The 22,021-nt window shown below is 37.3% G+C and overlaps 1 protein-coding gene across 1 annotated transcript; it reads left to right on the top strand.

Annotated features, from left to right (window-relative positions):
- The first annotated feature begins 404 nt into the window (after window positions 1-404).
- mettl22 (methyltransferase 22, Kin17 lysine) lies at window positions 405-22,016 on the top strand. The gene is made up of 12 exons (XM_042505789.2): window positions 405-562; window positions 7,564-7,730; window positions 9,348-9,558; window positions 13,434-13,570; window positions 14,624-14,664; window positions 16,093-16,237; window positions 16,842-16,913; window positions 17,500-17,553; window positions 18,032-18,112; window positions 19,381-19,483; window positions 20,518-20,686; window positions 21,544-22,016. The coding sequence occupies exons 2-12, from the start codon at window positions 7,625-7,627 to the stop codon at window positions 21,616-21,618; spliced, it is 1,194 nt and encodes a 397-aa protein (XP_042361723.1). The 5' UTR covers window positions 405-562; window positions 7,564-7,624; the 3' UTR covers window positions 21,619-22,016.
- The last annotated feature ends 5 nt before the right edge of the window (window positions 22,017-22,021 follow it).

The raw sequence follows: 22,021 nt of genomic DNA, 5'->3' as shown, positions 1-22,021 counted from the left end.
TTATTATTATTATTATTATTATTATTATTATTATTATAAGAATAATAAATACATTAATTAAATTAGTTATTTTATTATTTAAGTGAGAACGTTTTTAAAAAGACACAAGCCAGGAAATTACCGGTAAAAAAAGTTTAAAAGATAAGTTTTCTAACATAATTCTAAATATATAATTGTGAAAATTATAAATATCGTTTTTCACAAGTTTTTTTCTCTTTTGCTCAGGTTTCAAAGGGTTAATGGCTTTCAAATGGGAAATAAAATCATTATGAAAAACACTAAATGTAGCTTTCACTTTAATATGTTTGGATTTGCTCGGATAATTATTAGAACGTTATTAATCAGAAGGTCCTTGCTGTTGTCCATAGACCTATATTTCTATGGCAGTTGTCCATGACAAGTCAGCGGAAGTGGAACTACTGATGAGACGCGTTTGATTTTGGCGGAACGGAAGCCATATTTTCACTTCACACTCCGGGCGACTTACGACGGTGCACCACAGCCTGTTGGGTTGGGGGTGTGTCACAGAGGAGGACTTTCTGCTGTTGTTGATGCTGGAAAGGTAAGAGAAGCTGATCATTTTTTAAAAACCTCTTATGGCTGCATTTTGTTCGTTTTTCTACACGTTTAAAACGCGTAAAGATGTGACAGCAGCCGTCACTTCACTGCGTTAATCCTCTGATATCAGCCGCGGACACTGTCTGTCCCACTGTCTCTGTGTCCTGGAGGTTTAACCGTCATACATGCAGGGGTTTAAGCGCTGGAGTTCAGGCGTTATGTTGAGTGTTGAAGCGCGGCTGCCCCCCGCCCCCCCCCGTCTGAATATGACCGTCAGTTAGCACCACAGACGGTATGGTTAGCACACAGACGGTATGGTTAGCACCACAGACGGTATGGTTAGCACACAGACGGTATGGTTAGCACCACAGACGGTATGGTTAGCACACAGAGCTGCTGAGTCTCTGTGGGTGAAACCAAGTTATTTGTCCTCACATGAACCTGCAGACTGGCGCAGCAGCACACGTTGTGAGCAAAGTGACAACAATAATGAGTCGATGGTGCAACATTGTAAAGAGAGCTTTTCACATTTGCTTCACATTATGAAACATTTGCATCCAGAGCTCATATTGTCGCTTAGGATCGATACTGAAACGCAAAATGACTGTCTGACTTTGGACCGTGCAGATCAGCAGCAGAGGTCACATGAGGACAGTGGTGGAGTATGCAGGTCCTTTAATCAAGTAAAAATACCAACACCACACTGTGAAAGTACTTCATTACAAGTAAAAGTACTGCATTCAAAGTGTTACTTAAGTGAAAGTAAATAAGTATAATCAGAGACATTCACTCAAAGTATTTAAAGTAAAAGTACACAATGCAGAAAAATTGTAAAACATAACATACCCCAAACTATTTTTTTAAATAATAAAAATAAATAGAAAAAGACATAAATGTATTTCAAAATAGTTGACAATTAATGGCCAAGCGATTAATCAGCTAATTGTTTCAGTTGTAGGCTACTTGCATTAACTGGTAATTTATTTTTTAATAAAACAATACAACTATTTTTAACACAAAAACTTAATTCGTGAAGTTAATACAACATTCAGATAAATGAAGTGAAGGAAAAAGTACTGTTCCTTTACTCCAAAGTACCAACAACACGCTGTTAAAGTAAAAGCCCTGCATGGAAATGTAACTTAAGTGAAAGTAAATATGTATGATCAGGATTATTTACTCAGAGTATGTAAAGTGAAAGTACCAATTCAGAAAAATATTGGGGAAAAAACACCCTCAAAACTAAAATATATTTTTTTAAAAAATAGAAAAAGATTTACGTGTTTATCAAAATAGTTGGCAATTAATGGCAAAGTGATTAGTCAGCTAATGGTTTCAGCTGTAGGCTTCTTGTATGAACTGGTAATTAACTTTTTAACAAAACATCAAATTTAAAAAAGAAAAAAAATGGAAAAACACCCCTACACCTCAAAATTATGAAAAAAGAAAAAAAAAAAACCCCCACAAAAACTCACAACTATAAAAAAAGACTTGTTTATAAAAATGGTTGGCAATTGCAACAATTAAAACTACCTAGTAATTAAATTTTATATAAAACATTCTGTTATATAAACTCTATTTTTTATGCAAAAAATATTAATTTGTGAGGTAAATATAACATTCAGAAAAATGAAGTGAAGGAAAATTATAAAAATTTATAATATAAATTTATTTCCATTTTAGTATCATCTCTTTGTTAACCCTTTGAAACCTGAGTAAACTGGTTTGATTTCTTTCAAAAACATGGGGAGAGTGGGAATGAGCAAGAAATTTGAAAAAAAAAAAAAAAATTACAAGAAAAGTAACTTAAAAATAAGCAAAAAACCCCCCAAAACAAAACAGATGATGACCCAAAAAGTGCTGAAATTCTTAAAAAAAAATGCTTTAGCACAGCTTTAAATATATAACTAAAATAATTATAATCATAGCTTTGTGGACATTTTCCCCTAAAATAATAATACATTTAAAAAAATATTTAGGTTTCAAAGGGTTAAATAGCTTGTAGAAGGCATCACAGGCATAAAGCCTCACCGGTGCTACACAGTTGCTGAAACTGCACTTTCTTTGTTGCGTTGGCGTTGACGCGTCTGTAACAAGCGGTGAGTTTAAAGGGGCGTCCATGTGTCCATTTCCACAGGGACTGAGATTTCTGAACAGACGCAGGCGCATGTGCAGCTTTACAAAACTGAGGAACATAATGTGAATGCATATTTCTGACTGCGACACTGTTATAGTCATGAATCTATAATTTCATGAAGGGCTGAAACAATTACTCGAGTATATCGAATAATTCGATTAATAAAAATCATCGAGGCAAAATGATTTGCTTCGAGGCTTCGTTTAATCCAGGAGACCACACAGCGCACTGTGTTTTAACACGGTTGGTCACATTTCTCCTGATTAAGAGCCCTCGACCGGGCGCGTAATCTCCACGGGGGAGCGGGGGTCACGTCCCCCCTAATACACGAAAGAGGGAAAACTGACGGAGCATCCAACAGCAGCTGGTTAGAGAGTTAATCCTGAAAATGCACAAAAATAGTTATTGTTTTGTTTTTATAAAACGTGCCTGAATAGCCTACAGACTGTGCGCCAGCTGATGAATGAATATTTTTTATTTTGAACATGTAAACAATACATAACAGGGAAAAGAATAAGTTATACATTCACAAGCAGACAAAAAAATGAATATACAAAAAATGTTTTTAATCCCACCCCTTCTCCATAATGCACTGATGCACTAATTATTCAGCGTCCTTATTTATATGACCTGTACAATAGTTAACAAAGAAGAGACAAACAACACAAATGAATAAATAAACGGCAATCACTTTGAAGTCATCAAACACCCTCTTCATTCCTGTACCTTGTGAAAACCATTTCTACATATCGCTTTTTAAATTGGATTATGTTTGGACATTTTTAAGCTCCTCACTCAGACTGTTCTGTAGTTTCACCCCACAGATAGAAATAAAACAACTTCTTCTTGTTGTTTTTTACTTTTTTCAGATAGTAGATTATTCTTAGCTTAAATAGGACTTGTGCTGTCTGAAATTCCACCAGATCTGAAATTTTAGTAATTTTGATTGTAAGAATAATAAGTTTGTGTGATCCCGGTATCCAGCTTTGCGAATGATTCTTATTGCTCTCTTTTGCGAAACAATTGGTGAATGCAATTAAGTTTTATAGTTATTTGCCCGAACCTCAGCACAGTAACAAATATGGAACAACTGTAGTACAGCAACATGTTCCAAAAATAGCTGGGACAGGGGCAACAGAAGACTGGGAAAGTTGAGGAATGCTCAAAAAACACCTGTTTGGAGCATTGCACAGGTGAACAGGTTAATTGGAAACAGGTGAGTGCATGATGGGTATAAAAGGAGCATCCCCGAAAGGCTCAATCGTTCACAAGCAAGGATGGGGCGAGGTTCACCACTTTGTGAACAACTGAGTGAGCAAATAGTCCAACAGTTTAAGAACAACGTTTCTCCACGTACAATTGGAAGGAATCTAGGGATTTCATCGTCTACAGTCTGGAGAAATCTCTGCACGTAAGCCAGCAAGGCCAAAAACCAACATTGAAAGCCCATGACCTTTGATCCCTCAGGTTGCACTGCATTAAAAACCAACATCATTCTGTAAAGGATAGACTTCGGAAAACCATTGTCAGTTAACACAGTTTGTCGCAACATCTACAAGTGCAAGTTAAAACTCTACCATGCAAAGTGAAAGCTGCCAGCTTCTCTTTGCCCGAGCTCATCTGAGATGGACTGATGCAAAGGTTTTTTGGAACTTGTTGCAGGCATCAAATTCAAAATGAGTGAATATTTGCAAAGAAATAATAAAGGTTGTCCGTTTGAACATTAAATATCTTGTCTTTGTAGTGTATTTAATTGAATATAGGTTGAAAAGGATTCGCAAATCATTGTAGTCTGTTTTTATTTCCGTTTTTCACAACGTCTCAACTTCATTGGAATTGGGGTTTGTATATATATATATATATATATATATATATATATATATATATATATATATATATATATATATATATGTTAAAACCCAGAATAATATGGTAGACGTGAAATGCACTCAGTGTGTTTTGTTTTGAGGTTTAGTTTACTATTTTAGTGCTCACTTCACAGACTTTTGCAATGTTACCAATAAAATATAGATTTTTCTAAAAGAAAATGCAACCAAAGTTGCTCATTCATTTTTTCTCCCCTTTATATTACTTTTACCATTTAATGAAGCAAAAGTAATTAAATGAAAACATTTCCGCACGCACATCTGATCACTCGATTAATCGCAAGAATAATCAGTAGATTACTCAATTACTTAAAATAATTGATAGCTGCCTGCAGCCCTAGTTTCATGTATTAGGCCTTTTGTTTTTAACCCTTTGAAACCTGAGTATCAGCAGATATTAACTTTCAAATGAAATATTGGAATTAGCCAACATGCATATGCAGATTTTTTTAATTGACAAAGTAAACATGTACAAACAAGTTGAAGTAGTTTTCTTTATTTGCTCAAAGCATTGTGTTTCATTGTCTTTATCTGCTGGTGAGTCATCATGATAAGAAGATGCAGAATTTGATGTAAATTCCACTACAGAAGAGACTTGATAATCACTAAAATTAGTTGGAGAAAAAAGTTGCTATATCAATATCGGTACCAGTTATTGGTCAAAAGAGCTGTTTAATATCGGCATATTGGATATCAGCAAAAAATCCGATATCGTGCATCCATAGTTATTTGGTAATTTTAAATCATCCTCAGTCCCTCTTTAAAGCAAATTTTCATTTTAGCGATTTGTGAGACTTTTCAAACTAAGTTGCTGATATTTTTTTTCCCCAATGTTTTTTTTTGTAATCAAACAGCACAAGAAAATTAGTGTTGATGCAGGGTTGAAAGGGTTAAAAAAGCAACAGCAGCACATCAATGATTTAATCAGTGCTGAAAAAAATCTAACCAAAGGGAATATCTATATATAGTCTGGATTCTTGATAAAAGTAACAGATCCAGAGGAGGGAGGAGTTGATAGCCGCTCTGTATTAAAGCACACACTGTCAGTGTAATGTGAGCCTCCTTGGCTCTGTGTGTGTGTGTGAGCAGCACAGAATCCCACACCCCGTCAGTTCTCACCTACACACACATGTGGAGCTCCAGTTATAGCTCCATGAGGTCATTTAATGTGACTCCTGTCCTTGTCCCAAAATACAAGCAGCGCAGGAGAATCCATTTATTGACAGAGGTTCGTCTGACCGCAGCAGATGGAGATAAGCCCTCTCTCTACTAGTGGCAATAAACCTATATTATTTATACAGTATATAATATAGATGCAATCAAAATAACAATGTTTATTTACAATAAGCTCAGGGTGGAAAACTGCTGTGTCACATATGATCAAAAGGTGCTGACTAAACTCTGCCTTCATTGATTAGTTTAAGCCACCTAAAAAAATCAATATCAGTTTAAGTGTATGCAATATTTAGAATATTTTCAGTGCTTTACCTTGCTGTCAGACAGCTCTTACTGATGGGGATTTGAAGCCGTTATATCAAAAATACCAAAAACTCCACTGAGAAAAACATTTCATTTGGAGTCATTTTACTCGACTGAACAACAGAGCTGCTGCTCACTGCTGCCTCCATCAGCTGCTGTGGAAGCTTAAGAGGAGACGATATTCAAATATTGCTCACACTTACACTGATACTGATTTTTTTTTAGGTGGTTAAAATATTTTTGTTGCACTATCGCTTATTTTCTGTGCCGCTGTTGTGAGACTTTATTTATCAGAGGACGTTGGGGGTGCTGGTTTGTGAGGTTTTTATTTAAAATGAATATAAAATAGGACCTTTTTAAGTTGTATGTCCCTCACCTAAGCCAAAATTAAAAACACAAGGCCCTCCTCAGTGCTTACGTTATCACCCCTTCCCCCCTCATAAAGAACAGTCCCAAAACACTAAATGCTCCTTAAAAGTTAGATTTAAATGTGATTTTGAATTGATGTGATGTGAATTTGAGCAAAAAACAAACTATTGCAATTTATTCTAGCTTCTCATTCACAATGACAGGTTTTGAGGCGTTGAAGGGCCCAAAGTTAGATCTGAACTGTATTGTATGACGTTGAATTGATGTTGAACCTGTCCAGGGTCACGTTCACTCTGCCTCCGTGCGTTGGCTCTCGATGAGCTCGGCACGCAGCTCATTGTTTTAGTCCAGCCTTTGATGGAGGAACATTAAACCCTGTAAAGACTGTTGTTGTATAGATAGCAGTCAACACACTGCTGTGAACTTCTGTCTCCACTGCGCAGTGAATACAACTCTTTATTCAGCCGCAGAACTGGACCTAAAACACAGTCAATTAAATGTTTAAAGTGCTTCAAGGTTTGATAAGAAACAAACAAACAAAAAAAAGAAAAAAAAACAAGAACAACATAGGAAATAAGCAGAAATTGATCTTAATGAACAGAACAAGTGTAAATCAAAACATGGTGATAGTAAGACATAAAAGCCAGACTGCAGCTCGTCTCAGATGCTCCAGCAGGCTGTTCCAGCATTTTGGAGCGTAATGTTTTACTTCTGCAGGAGCAGCTACAGTAGAGGAGCTGGAGGACCTGAGGGGCCTTTGAGGGTCATAAACCAAAAGCCTCTCTGAGATGTAGTCTGATGAAAGGCCACACAACGCCTTATAAACGAATAAAATCATTTTAAAACTAACAGGCAGCCGGTGTAAAGCTTTTCAAACAGGTGTAATGTGTGCACTCCTTCTGCTCAACTGAGTGGAGTTTCCTCCTTTTCCATATGAAGTATTGTGTGAAGTTTTTGTCCGCATTTTCTACAAAGAAACTGTCAGTACAGTCCTGACGCTCAGCACTAGTGTGTGTGTGTGTGTGTGTGTGTGTGTGTGTGTGTGTGTGTGTGTGTGTGTGTGTGTGTGTGTGTGTGTGTGTGTGTGTGCGCGTGCGTGCGCGCGCGCGCGTGCGTGTGCATGTGTGTGCCCAGTCTCCTCAGGTCCTGGGAAGCAGACTGCTGCTCTGCTGTTTTGCACCATGAGTGATCGGCCATGGACCGCATCACTTTCCACCATGATACTGTGCTGTCAGATGTCCACATGCTCCTGCCCAACGCACGCCACCTGATGACACGCCTCAATGGGGTCGGACAGCCCGGTGTGTACGATTCCATCTTTGCTTTTACGCCTTACACCCAGAGTTGTCTGATGCAGGATGAGGACGTGAGCGCTGAGTTTGTTAGAGACAAGTTTCACTCAGGAATCTTTGTCAAAATCCCATCTTAACATTAAAGCTAGTGACATCAGTTCATGCTCAGAAGACTCATTCTCCCAGTTCAACCAATCAGCTGTATTTGTATAACACATCATTGTAACACACACACACAAACAGGCACACAAGCATGTGAATAAAAACACAAAAATCAACATCAGTGCTCATTAAAACCAGGAGGAAATGCTACCATAAGTGAGGAAACATCAGTCAGGACAAAACCTATAAGGAGAAAGATAAAAATAAATAAATAAACATAAAATGACAAGAGTAATAAAAAAAATACTCATAAGATACCTATAAGTAAAAAAAATATATGAATATATAGTTTAAAAAATAATAAAATGTGTAGGAAGTGGTAAAAGTGATACAGAATATGAATAAATAGTCAACAGATAAAGTTTAATTAAAAGCCAACCTAAAAAGGTAGGTTTTTAATTTGCAATTAAAAATATCAACCCCATCTTAAACAACATATTGTGCCCATAATTTCATATATCAATATTATATCATGTATCATATTGTAGCAATAATAGTTTTGAATAAAATGATTTGTCAAATAGCTGATGAAGAGAAAATTAATAGGCTGCAGTTGATAATTGTTTTGTCATTTTATTAAAGAAAAAAAGTGATGATTCTCTGCTTTCTGATTATTTTATACTTCTCTCTGTTTGATGTCAGACTGTAGACTGAATCTCTCTGGGTTTTCACAGATGTCAAAGCAAAACAAGACATTTGGAGATTGATCAATTGATGAAGAAAGTACTGTATCTGATAAATGAAGAGATAATTGTTTTATTATTAAACAGCTCTAGTTTGTAACAAGGACCTCAGAAGTTGGATCTGTAAGCTTGTGGGAGAAATTACATCTGTCAGATTCAGTGGTCGGCAGCTGTACACTATGTACAAAATGTACAGTCACTGTAATCATAAAATAAAAACTAATAAATCATGTTGAAATCAGTCTAACAACATCCATTAACTGTTTTCAGTATAAACATTTTTTGTGCATATAAAAATGATCAGTCTTGACAAAATCATTTAAAAAATAGGCTTTTTGATGGTATTACCTAATGTTGAATACACTCAAATGTGTTGATTTTTTATTTGCCATTCTCGCATCTTAAACAGAGACTCAAGTGTGGTGCTTATTTTGTAATGATAAAGCAAGTAAGAGTTTGCTCAGTTTGCTCAATTATTCATTTGAAAAGAAGGATTTTGTAAAATGATTATATAATAATTGAATATTATATACAAATCCAATGAAATTATCTTAGCATACAAATAAGTAAGAGTTTGATAATAACTTAAAACAGAACCAAAAGAAACCTCAATCAGACATTTTAAGCTTTAGGTGTGTGTTTGATGATCATGAAAGCTCAGATGAAGCATGATAAAATCAGACTGTGGTTTGTTGGAATAAATCAAATAAATAATTCTGCTTTTCTACTTTGTTCATTTCTTTTCACTTGTGTTCTAACTTTGCTGTGCTGGTCCATCCAGTCTTCATCTCGAGATTCAGGATCATGCCAGATGGTGAGAGGCAGGACAGGAAGGACCCAGGGAAACGTTTGAAGGAAGTGCAGGAACGCAATAAATCCAATGAGGACGTGGACAAAGACACTAAAGTCGCACACGTTAAAGATGAAGAGGAGGGCGGGGAAGGAAATGAACCATTTTTGGATGAGGACGGAGACTTTGACATCACACGCCGGTAAGAAAGGTCATGCAGGTCATACTGCAGTGAAGTACTGATGAACTGTCTGACTGTGCTCTCACTGTGGGAAATAAATCTTTATTGATCCAGAGGAAAGTTTGTTTTCACAGCCAATACATATCCCATACAGAAACATGCAGATACACACCACACATTAAAAATATCTTTTTTCAGGATTCGTAGGGTTGTGGAAAACCCACAAAAGTCATGCAATTTGCAAATAGCAAATTCCAGGCCTGGAAAAATTTGTGAAAACTAATTATACCCTGAAAGTTTTGGAAAAATGATGGATATTTCTGTCACAAACCTGTGTAGTAACACATGATGTTTTCAAGGACCTTTGTAAGTGTGAAAATCATCCAGTAATAATTTCTGCTTTTATAGTGTCTGGCTGTGATAAACAGTTTCATTTTGCTGATTTTTGAGGAAAACATACCTTTTAAACCTCAGATTTTTTTTTCTCCTTAAAAAAATCTTTAAGGAAAAAAAAGTGACACCCCCCCACCCAAAAAAATGAAGAAAGAAAACATGGTTTGCAAGGCATGTTTTCTTAAATGGTGCTAAAATTATTATTATAAAATGTATACAAAGTAGAGCCTTTTTAAAGTTGTACGCCCCTCCTCTGAAGCCAAAATCAAAAGCGTAAGCCCCACCCCAGTGCTGAAAAATTACTTTACATGCCTCTCTATTTTTGCACCACCCCCTCTCTCCTTATAAGTTACAAAAAGCCCCTAAGTTATATTTAGATATTTATAATATATTATATATATAATATTTTAATCCTGTTCAGAATTCATTGTTCATTTTTTTTAAATAATATACATTTAAAAAAGCTGTTATATAGTAATAAAACAGAACAGCTAAGGAGTATTGAAAGTCATTTTAGAATATGTATGGTCTTTAAGATTTGCCTCAAAGTCATGGAAATGTATTGGTATAAATGTGGATGAACCCAGGATTTGTTTATATGTTATATATGTTCCTCAACCCCTGCTTATAAATATGTGTGCATCATTACACATAGAAGCAATCCTGAAGTGATCCAGAAGTGTAAATTCAACATGAATTGTTGAATACGTGATCATATCATACGTGATTGTAACTCAACAATAGTGCTTATTTAACCCAAAACATGATCGTTTTTTTAAACCTAACCAAGTAGTTTTACAATATTAACCACGTTACAGTGTGTTTCAGCTGTGCGACACGTAGAAACGCTGAAGGCTTCCCTGTGATACGCTCAGGGGCGTGACAAAGCATTTGGTATTAAGTCCTGGGAATGACAACGGCTTACATAGTTTTGAGCTTTACCACTTCTGTCTGAACTGATCCTCCTCTGCTCAACAGTTAATGTCAATGTTTTTCTAAATCAAATTTTCTATATCTAACTCTGGCCTCCAGAGACGTCCTCTGCTAGTGAAATGAATGTTACGTTCAGAGGCAGCAGCTCTGGTGGATGTTCTGCAGTCAGCAGCTAATGACACACTCCATCTGTGTCATTGTGTTGTGATCAAACGGCACATTTAAGAGTGTCCGTCATCCAAGGTAGTAATGATGCTGTTTAATCAGACACACCTGTCACCTTTTATGACTCAAATTCAAAATAAATATATTTGTTGAGTGTGTAAAAAAGCATCTTAGATCTTTAACTTAAACCTGTGAAAAATAGGAACAAAAACAAAAGTGTTGCGTGTAAATTTCAGTCCAGTGTTGACTATATACCGAAAGGGATGTTAGCTGATTTGGAGTGAGGGTAGTACAAAAAATAGCAGAATGTTAAACTGGTAAACCAGCAGAACAGGAAGTTCCACGTCATTTATTTATGGTGGAGGGTGAGGCGGAGGAGTCTCACAGCCTGAGGACAGCAGCTGCTCTGTAGTCTGCTGGGTGGCTCTTTTCTTTGAATATTCTCTGGTCTTTGTGCAGGCACCTCACTGATGTCACTGATGCTCGGTACATGGATACCTGTAGGTGGGTTTTCATTAACCTGCGAATATGTAATACGCCCAATGGCTTTTCTAGGTCACATGATGCTATGGCTCCCTCATGATGCAGCAGGAGCTACAAGAGCTGTTACTGCATCACATAACTCTTTGAAAGTTTTGAATTTGTTTCTTCTGTGGCTATGTAAGGGGCTCGCCTTTCCATTTTGGCTCCATAACACGTCTGCGTGGTCTTGAATTGGAAATAATGGCGGCTAGTGGTGGCTGCAATAGAAATAAAGCTTCTAATGTTTTCAGCATCCATCACCATGTTTCTTGGAATGTTATCACCAGAGGAGAAGTCACAGAACATCACCTAATAGAAAGTCATCTCGCAACTGTATTTTATCAACAGTTAGAAAATATTGCTTAAATTTTTGGGCAAATCTGTAATGGAAACCTGCTTATTAATATTCACCCACTGCTGAAAAATAAATAATCACATTTTTTGTTGAAAAAAGGTCTGTAACGACCATTTATTGTTTGCATCATTTTTACTAGTAGGTGATTTCTGCATTGAGAATCTTTGTCTTTTTGAATAGACAGAAGAAAAAGAATGTTAATCCAAAAAAGTTTTTTTGCTAATGATCGATGAGTGTATTTGGAGTAAAAATTCATCATTACATGATGGTAATAATTGTGAAGATGGTGCTTTGGATACAGATAGCAATTACGACACTGATGAAATCACAAGTTGAATATAAGGGTTATTAAACAAAATGAAGCAAAGCCTATTAGCTAGACAGCCAAGAGTCTAGTCCACTCACATGGCAAACACGTTTCACTGCAGCACACATATCCAGTCCTGAAAAAAGGTCTGTAACGACCATTTATTGTTTGCATCATTTTTACTAGTAGGTGATTTCTGCATTGAGAATCTTTGTCTTTTTGAATAGACAGAAGAAAAAGAATGTTAATCCAAAAAAGTTTTTTTGCTAATGATCGATGAGTGTATTTGGAGTAAAAATTCATCATTACAATATTTTTTTGTGATTTGGATAATAATTGGGTTCTGAATGGGTTAATTCTGGCTTTCTTCAACATTTCTACCCAATCTCTAATCTGAGTAACAGCTTCAGTCCATAATTTTAACTATTGATTAAATAAAGTAGCAGACCTTGTTGTTGCTATTAAATGTCACCTGATGCTGAGGAACATTGTCCTCTCTTTCAGGCAGTTACAGACCCGTTTAGGTTTAACGTGTTAAACATTTTCTCTGCTCCTGCACCGCTGACAGTCGAGGCTGGAGGCATGATGTTTCAGGCTGTCTGGCCGTGCGTTGATCCATAGGTGCATGTGCCCGTCTCATTCTTGTGGACGTAATATGTCAGGAACACCTTGAGGGAATTTCTTCAAATTTTGTGAAAATGTTCATTGGTGGTCAAAGGCCATGCCATTGTGACCCTGCATCCGTCTTTTTCTCTTGAACATGATATCTGAAGAAGGCCAAACTTCCACTTGGACTCAAGAATTATTGATTAGAATATGGTGGTTGAAGGTCAAAGGTCAGCGTCACCGTGACCTCACGAAACATGATTTTGGCCATAAATCAAGAATTCATATGTAATAGTGATAAAATTTCACACTAATGTCGAGTACGATAAAATGAGCATGTGATGACTTATTACATCTTAAAGGTCAAAGGTCAATTTCACTGCGACATCATGTTTTGAAAAAAAAAGACTTTTCTGGCCATTGTGTCATAGACGAGGAGACATTTGGTCAGATGAGATTATGACTAATATTTGGGTGTCACATGAAGAGGCGCGCAGCTTCCAGGCGGTGATTCTGGTTCCAGAGGTCATGCTGAGTGAAAATGTTCCTCTCAGCTTGGTTTGTATACTTTTGTCTGTCATTGATGTTTTTCACGCTTTTCTTCTGACTCCCCAGACCGAGGACAAACCCTAATGAGGACCGAGATGTGGTCTGTCCCGTCATTCTCAAACAGTCCGACCCTGAACTGGAACAAGAAGAGGAGGATGCAGATGATGAAGATGATAAGTCTCTCAGCAACATTATAAGGATTGGTAAGAACCTACATTTTATCCTGTTTTCACAGTTTCAGAAGAGATTATCATGAATGTTACTCAGAAGTAAAGGTGTTTGTCTCTGACATCACATGACGAACTTTTTAACCTAACGTTAAATATCCATACAGGTACTCAGTCATGAAATGGGCTTTCAATGCATGTTGTAGGTGTTCATTGTTTCGGTGGCCCTCCAATCAGCCCAGTTGACATTTATTACTGTCGATTGCTCCCATGTTGATTTATTTTAATCGAGATTATTTTTTCTGGTTTGGGTGCTGGGAAGAAACTCTTTTATTCTCAGTTTTATCACAAAGAAAAAAGGTCTGAATATGTGTTAGTGCTCTGTTTTAGTCATTGCCTTTGGTTTATGATGCACAGCTGTTTTTAGTCATAGGTGAGCTAAGCAGTTGCCTCGGGTGCCATGAATTACAAAAAGGAAAACAATTTTTTCAATATTTATTTATAACCCTTTCTGTTGCCCAGCATACCTGATGAATAAATCCACTGTTCACACTGCACCCTTCACTATCTCAGGAGAGACTGTGGACAGACAGTGTATAGACAGTGTAATGCTATATTAATGTTATACTGTAATACATACAACATATATTTCAGTATTACCTGCTCCGGCTGATAGTTTTAACCCTATTTACAGTTTTTCTTCTCCTGTCTTTGATTTTTCAAAATGATGATAATAATTGTGAAGATGGTGCTTTGGATACAGATAGCAATTACGACACTGATGAAATCACAAGTTGAATATAAGGGTTATTAAACAAAATGAAGCAAAGCCTATTAGCTAGACAGCCAAGAGTCTAGTCCACTCACATGGCAAACACGTTTCACTGCAGCACACATATCCAGTCCACCCCTTTGATCATGACAGCGTCCTAATGATTTCTAATGAGATGCACATTTATCGCAGTATCGTCCAACATGCTCAGTAACCGCAAAATGTAGCCATGTCTCAACCTGAAGATGAAGTGAACTTAATCATAACATGTAAATGAGCCACTTTCACAACATTTCATAAATTCAATGTCTTTACAGAGCACACTATGGCCACAACCCTGGAGGACGTTGGCAAACAGGTCAGTAAAATTTCATCCATTCATCTTTTTGTCTGCTGCTCCTCCCCTCACCATTAGTGCTCAAAAAGAAACGTGACTGTCAGGAGCGTGGATGCAATAACTGTGCACGGGGCCTTTTGACCTTTATGCATAAGTGATGAAGGCAGTTACACAATCTAAACAGAGGTGGTCAGCTAGAGACTCATAACAAACAGGTGTTGACGGCGATGTGTCTTGGCTGACTACTTGTGTTTGGATTACTGAAATGCATTTTAAAACCAAGTGTAAACAGGCTCAGAGACAGCTCTGCCGAGACGAATAACCTCCTCTGTGCTGCCAAAGCTGGTAAGTGCTCTTAAATATAAATCCTAATTCTCTTGATCTCAGTTTCAGTTTTTGTTACTGTTAAGCACACAGTTCTCCTGGTTTTCTTGACACTCTGAGGCATCTCTAGGCATCTTTGGGTTGAGCCTTGATATGTTCCACTCTTACATTTCAAGCAGTGGGTTCACTGTCTTTCTACTAGGAGCTCATCCTCCACACCTGCAAACACTTCACGTGGGGTTCCACAGGGTTGCAGTTTAGGTCCACTTTTTTTCTGTCTGCACATACTCCTATTGGGGGGAATATATCAAAATACAATATACACAAACATGTGTACATATATATATATTCAGCATATGCATTGGAAATTAAGTTTTAGCTGATGCAGTTTAACCCTTTAAAACCTTGAGCGACATTACTTCTCTTGTACTACTTTCAGAAGCATTTCACAAGTATTTTAACCTTAGATACCTGTGCAAATTAGTACAATTTCTTTCAAAAACATGGGGAAAAAGTCACTGAGCAACTTGGTAAGAAATGGTCCACAGATTGCAAGAAATTAGAAGATTTATAAAATTATTTTTCAAAAGTTAGGGAAAATGTCTAGGGGAACAACTATATGTATATCATAATAATTAAAGTAATTTGAAATTGTTACAAAATTATTATTGTTTAAGCATTTTTCTTATATCATTTCCTTGTTTTTTTGTTAGTTGGTTTTGTTTTGTTTTGGTTCTTTTTCTTTTTCTTTTTTTTTTTTTTTTTTTTTTACAAATTTTGGGGTAATTTTCTTGTACTTTTTACTAATTTCTTGCTAAGTTTTAGGTAGTTTCTTCTTTTGTCACTCATTGCCTTCTTCCCATGTTTTTGAAAGAAGTCAAGACAATTTGTTAAGGTTTCAAAGGGTTAAAGTAGCAAGTAACAGTTTTGATGTAAATAAATCTGAATAGATATCCTCTCAGAGTGAGTAAATATATATCACGTTGATGCTGAAAACTTTAAATATTAGTGCTGCTGAACTGAAAAAAATCCTTAATCTTAATGCTGAACAGTGCCATGACTTGTGTACGTGGCAGTTGATATTAGGAAGGCATTAACGCATTATGTCTGTTCTGCTCACATCAGGTTTGGCGAGGGGCGCTCTTCTTGGCTGACTTCATCCTCTCTAAGCCACTCTTGTTCAGAGGAGCTACAGTCCTGGAGCTGGGAGCGGGTACCGGCTTAACCAGTGTCATCACAGCAACCGTAGCCAAAACAGTGTACTGCACAGGTATAATGCTGCATTAATGCTGAAAACACTGATCAGAAGGGTTCTGTATGTTCTCTATGTTATTAGTTTCTTAAGATATCTTAGTCTGAATTCATCAACAGAGTTTTTCTAAGCATTCATCAGCACCCCCTGTCTTCATCAGTAAATGAAGCTGACTGAGGTGCAGCTTCTTTTTTCCAGGCTGAGACTTCTTAAGCTGAATTTAAGAAAAAAATGACAAATAAATCTACCTTCTACCTTGTTAGGTGACTGCTATAGAGGCTGTGAGATACTCAGAAAAATACCTCAGAAAAAGCTGTTAATGTGATCTATGAGCTGTGATGATTTTGTCAAACATTCTTATCCCAATGATCTAGATTGATCTTCCAGGCTGAAGTTTATTCAAAGAAACCTCAGTTGACATCCTGCTGTCAGTCTATACCATCTGCCATCAGCCTTCCTCACTCTGTTAGTGGTTAAAGTCTGCTCTGATGCTCTTTACGAGGCATTTAGAAAGCTGTGATCAAGTACAGTTTTTCTGAAGTTGAGAAAACAACAGACATCTCCGGTAGACGTCTTACAGTTTGTGTTTTGTTGCTTACACGTATCTCATTTTGTCTTATAGATGTGGGAGAAGACCTTCTAAGTATGTGCAAGAGAAATGTGACATTAAACAGACACATGATTGAGCCTACAGGTGAGAGAACATCACCACATTACTCTTTCTCAGTCTCTTATTTCCCATTATTTATTCTTTTTACATCAAATTTGATTGCTGTATGTTTGTATTTGGGGATGACTTTCTTTCTTGGGGGCATCTTTTAAATGCCTCTTTGTATTATTCTGTGTCCTCTCTAATTTTTGGATGGTTTCGTGTGTCTGTGAACGCAGCATTCCAAGCAGAGCTCTCCTGGAGTTCTTTTTTTTTTCTTCAGCTGCAGTTTGTCACTCGCAGGGTGGATAATTGATCTGTCCATTTGTTCAAATTTTTTATGTGATGAAGTCGACCAATAATAAGAACTCGTGTTTTCACTGAAGTTCAGCAGAGTGTCGGCTCACAAATGCATGTGACCACACAGTATTAAAAAGACACTGTTTTGTTTTGTTTTTGTGTTGTGACCTTTTGACTTGATGAGACTTGATATTTTTAAAGGCATTGAAAGTTACATTTTGATACAATTTGAGTTTTAGCACTGGGTTTCGATAAAGAGTTATTCATGGTCACTTATGCTTTTGGGATTGTCTGAGTTTTATCCTTTTTCTTTTTTTGTGTCTGTGATCAGGTGGTGATGTGAGGGTGAGACTGTTGGATTGGCTCCAGTATGACTTGTGCACAGGTAACACACACACTTATCTTTCATTTACAAGCTTCAGTCATTTACTAATAAAATGGTGAAGTGCAAGTGTGGAAAATCAAAATCAACTACTATATAACACCAACCACAGTCTTCCTAAGAGCCTTTAAACTTTAAGCCTTTAAATTCATAGAGCCTCACTACACTTAACCTTAATGGTAATACTGAAAATGTCAAGACGTCTTTTTTTCATCTGATACTTTTACTTTTTCTTTTTCTTATGACAGAAACGTTTTTTAGTAATATTCCCTAAGATTTCAGTCCTGATCCATGTCCTTAAATATTGAGTGCAGTCTGATACTGACTGTTAATGCTCATAGCACCAGAGGATAATCACTGCTGAGCAAATCTGTATCTGGGCTCATTCAAACAACAAGTAAAGCCCACTTTTACTGCTTACTTTCACAAAAGCACCTGAGCATGGAAAATGTTTCTCTTTCCATTTGTGTGATTGTTGTAGATGCTGACATGGAGTTCGGCTGGACTGAGGAGGAAGTGGCTAATTTGTACGACAACACTAAGATCATCATCGCTGCTGATGGTAGGTTATTGAGGAGATCAAACACTAAAATCTTCATCCAGAAAGTGAAGGAGCTGAACTCAACCCTGACAGTGACAAAGTTCATTAGATTTATTGAGGCCTGTAGAGGCCTTTACCCCTACGATTTTTATCAAGTCCATACTTTCATAAGTGTACTTTTGGCTTTCAATTCTGTCTTCAAACTAAACAAATCTCTGAGCGCCACAGTTCTGGTGAATTCAGATGCATGACAGACATTTACTCAGAAGGCATTTTGATGGGAAGCCAGTACATTCACATGCACAGCTTAGTGGAAATACAGTTTTAGCTCCATTAGGCCATTTCATTTTACTGCTGCATTTGTCCCAGTATACAAGCACTGGTGGAGAATCCATTTAATGATGAAGTATGTCCGACTCCACCACAGCAGGAGGAGATGTGTCCTCTTTCAGCTGGTCACTATAAACCTGTATTATTTACACAGTCTATGATATAGACCCAGTCACAATCATAACTGTTTATTTACAGTAACTTTAGGGTAGAAAACTGCTGTGTCTGGTACACGCCGTGACACGTCACATTTATCTTTCTTGACTTTTGTAAAGTTTTTTTGAGTTTCCTTAAAAGTGCTTTATAAATAAAATGCTTCATTGTTGTTATCAGTTTAAATGTAGCCTACACTATATTTAGAATATTTTCACTGAATATATTTAGAATATTTTCACTGCTAAGTCTGACTGAGGAGTTGACATGATGGAATAGCTCCACTTCCAGTTGAATTATCTGGGTGTGTTCATCTGATTTTGAGAAAATTAGTCTTATTTCAGTGGGACTAACATGTTTAAATATTTTTTAAAAGTCCACTTTTAGTCGGACTAACAGAATAATTCAATTTTTTCTAACATCATATAAACACACTGAGTGAATTATTTTCTCCACAGGAACCTTTCCTGTGGTACCCTGAGTAAAAGTTTCCCACTCAGGCGGCGCTCTTGTTTCAAGTCGTGAGCATGATTATGTATATACAGTGAAACAAAGAAACTGCATTAAACACAGATTCTCAGCTGCAGTCTAGAGCCTAGACTTTCAACAGGGATCATCCTGCTGAGTGTATTATCTCCATCAACCTCCAGACCTGAGCACTGGATTTAGTATGGATCTTGTTAACAGTACTGCGGGTACCTTCAGCCTGTAAAGCTAGAATATGAATCACAGAACCGCACAGCACACATACACAGACTGACAAACAAGCAGAATCAATATTTCGATTATTTTTTTTGTGTCACCAGTTTGCTATGATGACGATCTGACAGATGGGCTTTTCCGAACACTGTACCGACTCTGCAGCAACTTTCCTCACACCTGCTCCATCTTCATCTCCATAGAGAAAAGGTAAAGAGAAATCCATCCACAGATCTTTAAGTGTGTTACTGGGGGCCGAGGTTTTGCAGAAACAATCACTCTGAGCTGGCTGCGTGGTGACAGCCGCCCTGCGGTGTACCGAGAGGAAAAAGCCTTTTTAAGTCTGGTGTAACAGCCATCACCTCTCAAAACTAAAGACATGATTTTTCACCCCTGGGAGGTAAGAGCCAACAGCCCTGTAATTACCGAGCACTGTACAGCTGAGCAGGTGTGTGCATACAAGTAACCAGGCAACCTGATGGAAAACAACTTAAAATGGAATTCTCAGGTGGATTTTCTGGCCCAAATAATTCACTTTCTTCAGAGACTGAGACATGTGGTGCAGGTACAGAGATCATGTTCATATTCTACAGTGTAGTGCTGGACAGTATTAGATACAGATCGGCATCACGGTACGATACACTGACAGTACCATGACAGTGGAATAAACAAAACAAACATTCACAAACCCCATCACTCCCATCCCGCATATCAAAATCTTTCTCCATGAAGGGAAAAACTTAGTCAAGCTCTTTATTAATTATAGCTAAAATTTAAAAAAGTTCCAATAATTAATAAATACATAACAGTAATAGCAATAATAAAATAAATACATTTTTAAAAAAGAAAACAAATCTACGTATACAGCAGTGTTTACATACATTCCTTCATTCATTCAAACCAAAAATCAATGAAACATAATTCCTTGACAAAAGAAAAAACAGGAATGTATAAAACAGTCATCGTCACCTGTTTTCTCATCCTTTCACTAACCATGTCCTGTAGCTGTAGAATGAGTTAAAAGCTGTCTCAGGGTGATGGTGATGGAACCTCTGTCTTTCCGTCTTAATGCAGTTACACATTTGGCTTTTAACAGACAAAAAAATGATTAGTTTGAGTTTCTTAACATTTCTGAAAATTCCAACTTGATGAACTATCAATAAAGTTCATTGGTACCTTCCACACAAATACGTTCTAAGCTCATCAGTGATCATGTTTCCTGTTGTTCCTGGATTTTTTCTCAGGATGAACTTCACCCTGCGACACTTGGATGTTTCCTGCGACGCCTACAACCATTTCCACCACTGTCTGTCCCAGCTGCAGGACCTGGAGGACGAACGCTGCAGCTTCAGAGTGGAACAGCTCCCCTCCAACTTTGCACAGTTTCTTCTGTATGAGCGCATAGAGCAGCTGGTAAGGGACACATACATCACTACAGTCTCATTGGAAAGATATTGCTGAACTTTAAACAAAATTTAACCTTAAAGACTTTAATCTTTAACCTGAGCCCATCTTAATTTATTGGGAAAAAATGCAGATTACTTACAGTTTCATTTTCACATTTTCTCTGAAGGCATTCTGTGCAGAAGCAGACGCAGGATCTGCAGCTTTTCATAGACAGTAGCTGCATTTACATGCACACTTTTTCTCAATATGATTGAAAGGAATCTGATTGAACATTTCAGGTCCACTGTTTACATGTGTTGTCCTCTGATATGATGTTGAGCTGCGGGAGGAGACTGTTGGACAGGCCTGGTAAACCGGAGTGTGAAGTGACGGTGAAGTGGGAGTGTTTCGCTGAGGCCCTGTCCACGAGGTCTTTGACTTCCTCCTAGAGGAGGTTGAAGATATAAAATCAAAGTATGCCTTGTTCAAAGCCTAATAAAAGGGAACAGCGAGAAGTTTCAGTCAGAGGGTCATCGATACCTTCTCTCAGCAGCAACCTAACACTCCTCCTTTCCACCAAATGAGCTCTGGTTCTTGCACCAGTTAGGTTCAGGAGTTCTGGAACCATGTTTTTGGCCATAACTCAAGAATTCTTGTGCTCAAAATTCACAGATGTCCAATATAAGATATAATGATGGTTACAAGATGTCAAAGGTCAACTCTGACATTATGATGTTCTGCAAAAACACTTTTCGGCCATTTCTTTCATGTTAAGCATTCAAGCTTTCACACACATGATGTAAACTGTAAGAGAAGTCTGAGTGTTGCACTGCAGCATACATGGTGCATGGTTCATTAATGTTCATTATTATCACTCTCTGCAGGAGCTGTGGAAGATCACTGCCACTCCACTTCCACCTGAGCAGAACCGCTCTGACTCTGAGCCGTCCTCATCTTGACCTGGACTCATGTCCCCTCAGTGTCAACACTGCACTCTGCACACGGGTTTCTCTGCAAAGCTCTGGCTCACAGATGAAGGTTTGAAATGTGAAATATAAGAAGTCAAAGCAGCATCACCTGCTCCAGCGTCAGTTCACTGATATTGATGAATTTAAGATAGAAAGAGGGGATCTGACATATGGAGTTTATTAGGATGTGTTTTAAATGGGTCATTGATTCATTGCGTGAATATAGCTTAATTTATTTTTTAACTTGATTCATGCATTCTTATATGACCAACTGTTAAAGCTTTATAAAAGAAATGAAAGTTGTTTAGCTTTGCTAAAGAAAAGTCAACAGGAGGTGCATTTCTCCATGTTTGTTCAGTATTTTTGATTAAAAACAAGGTTAGAAGAAAGTTTT

The sequence above is a fragment of the Plectropomus leopardus genome, chromosome 18 (assembly GCF_026936395.1).
Source record: "Plectropomus leopardus strain MGB_pleo_1.0 chromosome 18, ASM2693639v1, whole genome shotgun sequence".
Classification (NCBI taxonomy): Eukaryota; Metazoa; Chordata; class Actinopteri; order Perciformes; family Serranidae; genus Plectropomus; species Plectropomus leopardus.
Note: the sequence above shows the minus strand (reverse complement) of the source record. Positions and strands in the feature narration are given on the sequence as shown.

Coding starts and splice junctions, on each gene's coding strand:
- mettl22 (XM_042505789.2), top strand. CDS start 7,625: ATGGACCGCATCACTTTCCACCATGATACTGTGCTGTCAGATGTCCAC. Junction 9,559..13,433: donor GACTTTGACATCACACGCCG/GTAAGAAAGGTC, acceptor CTGACTCCCCAG/ACCGAGGACAAACCCTAATG. Junction 13,571..14,623: donor CAGCAACATTATAAGGATTG/GTAAGAACCTAC, acceptor ATGTCTTTACAG/AGCACACTATGGCCACAACC.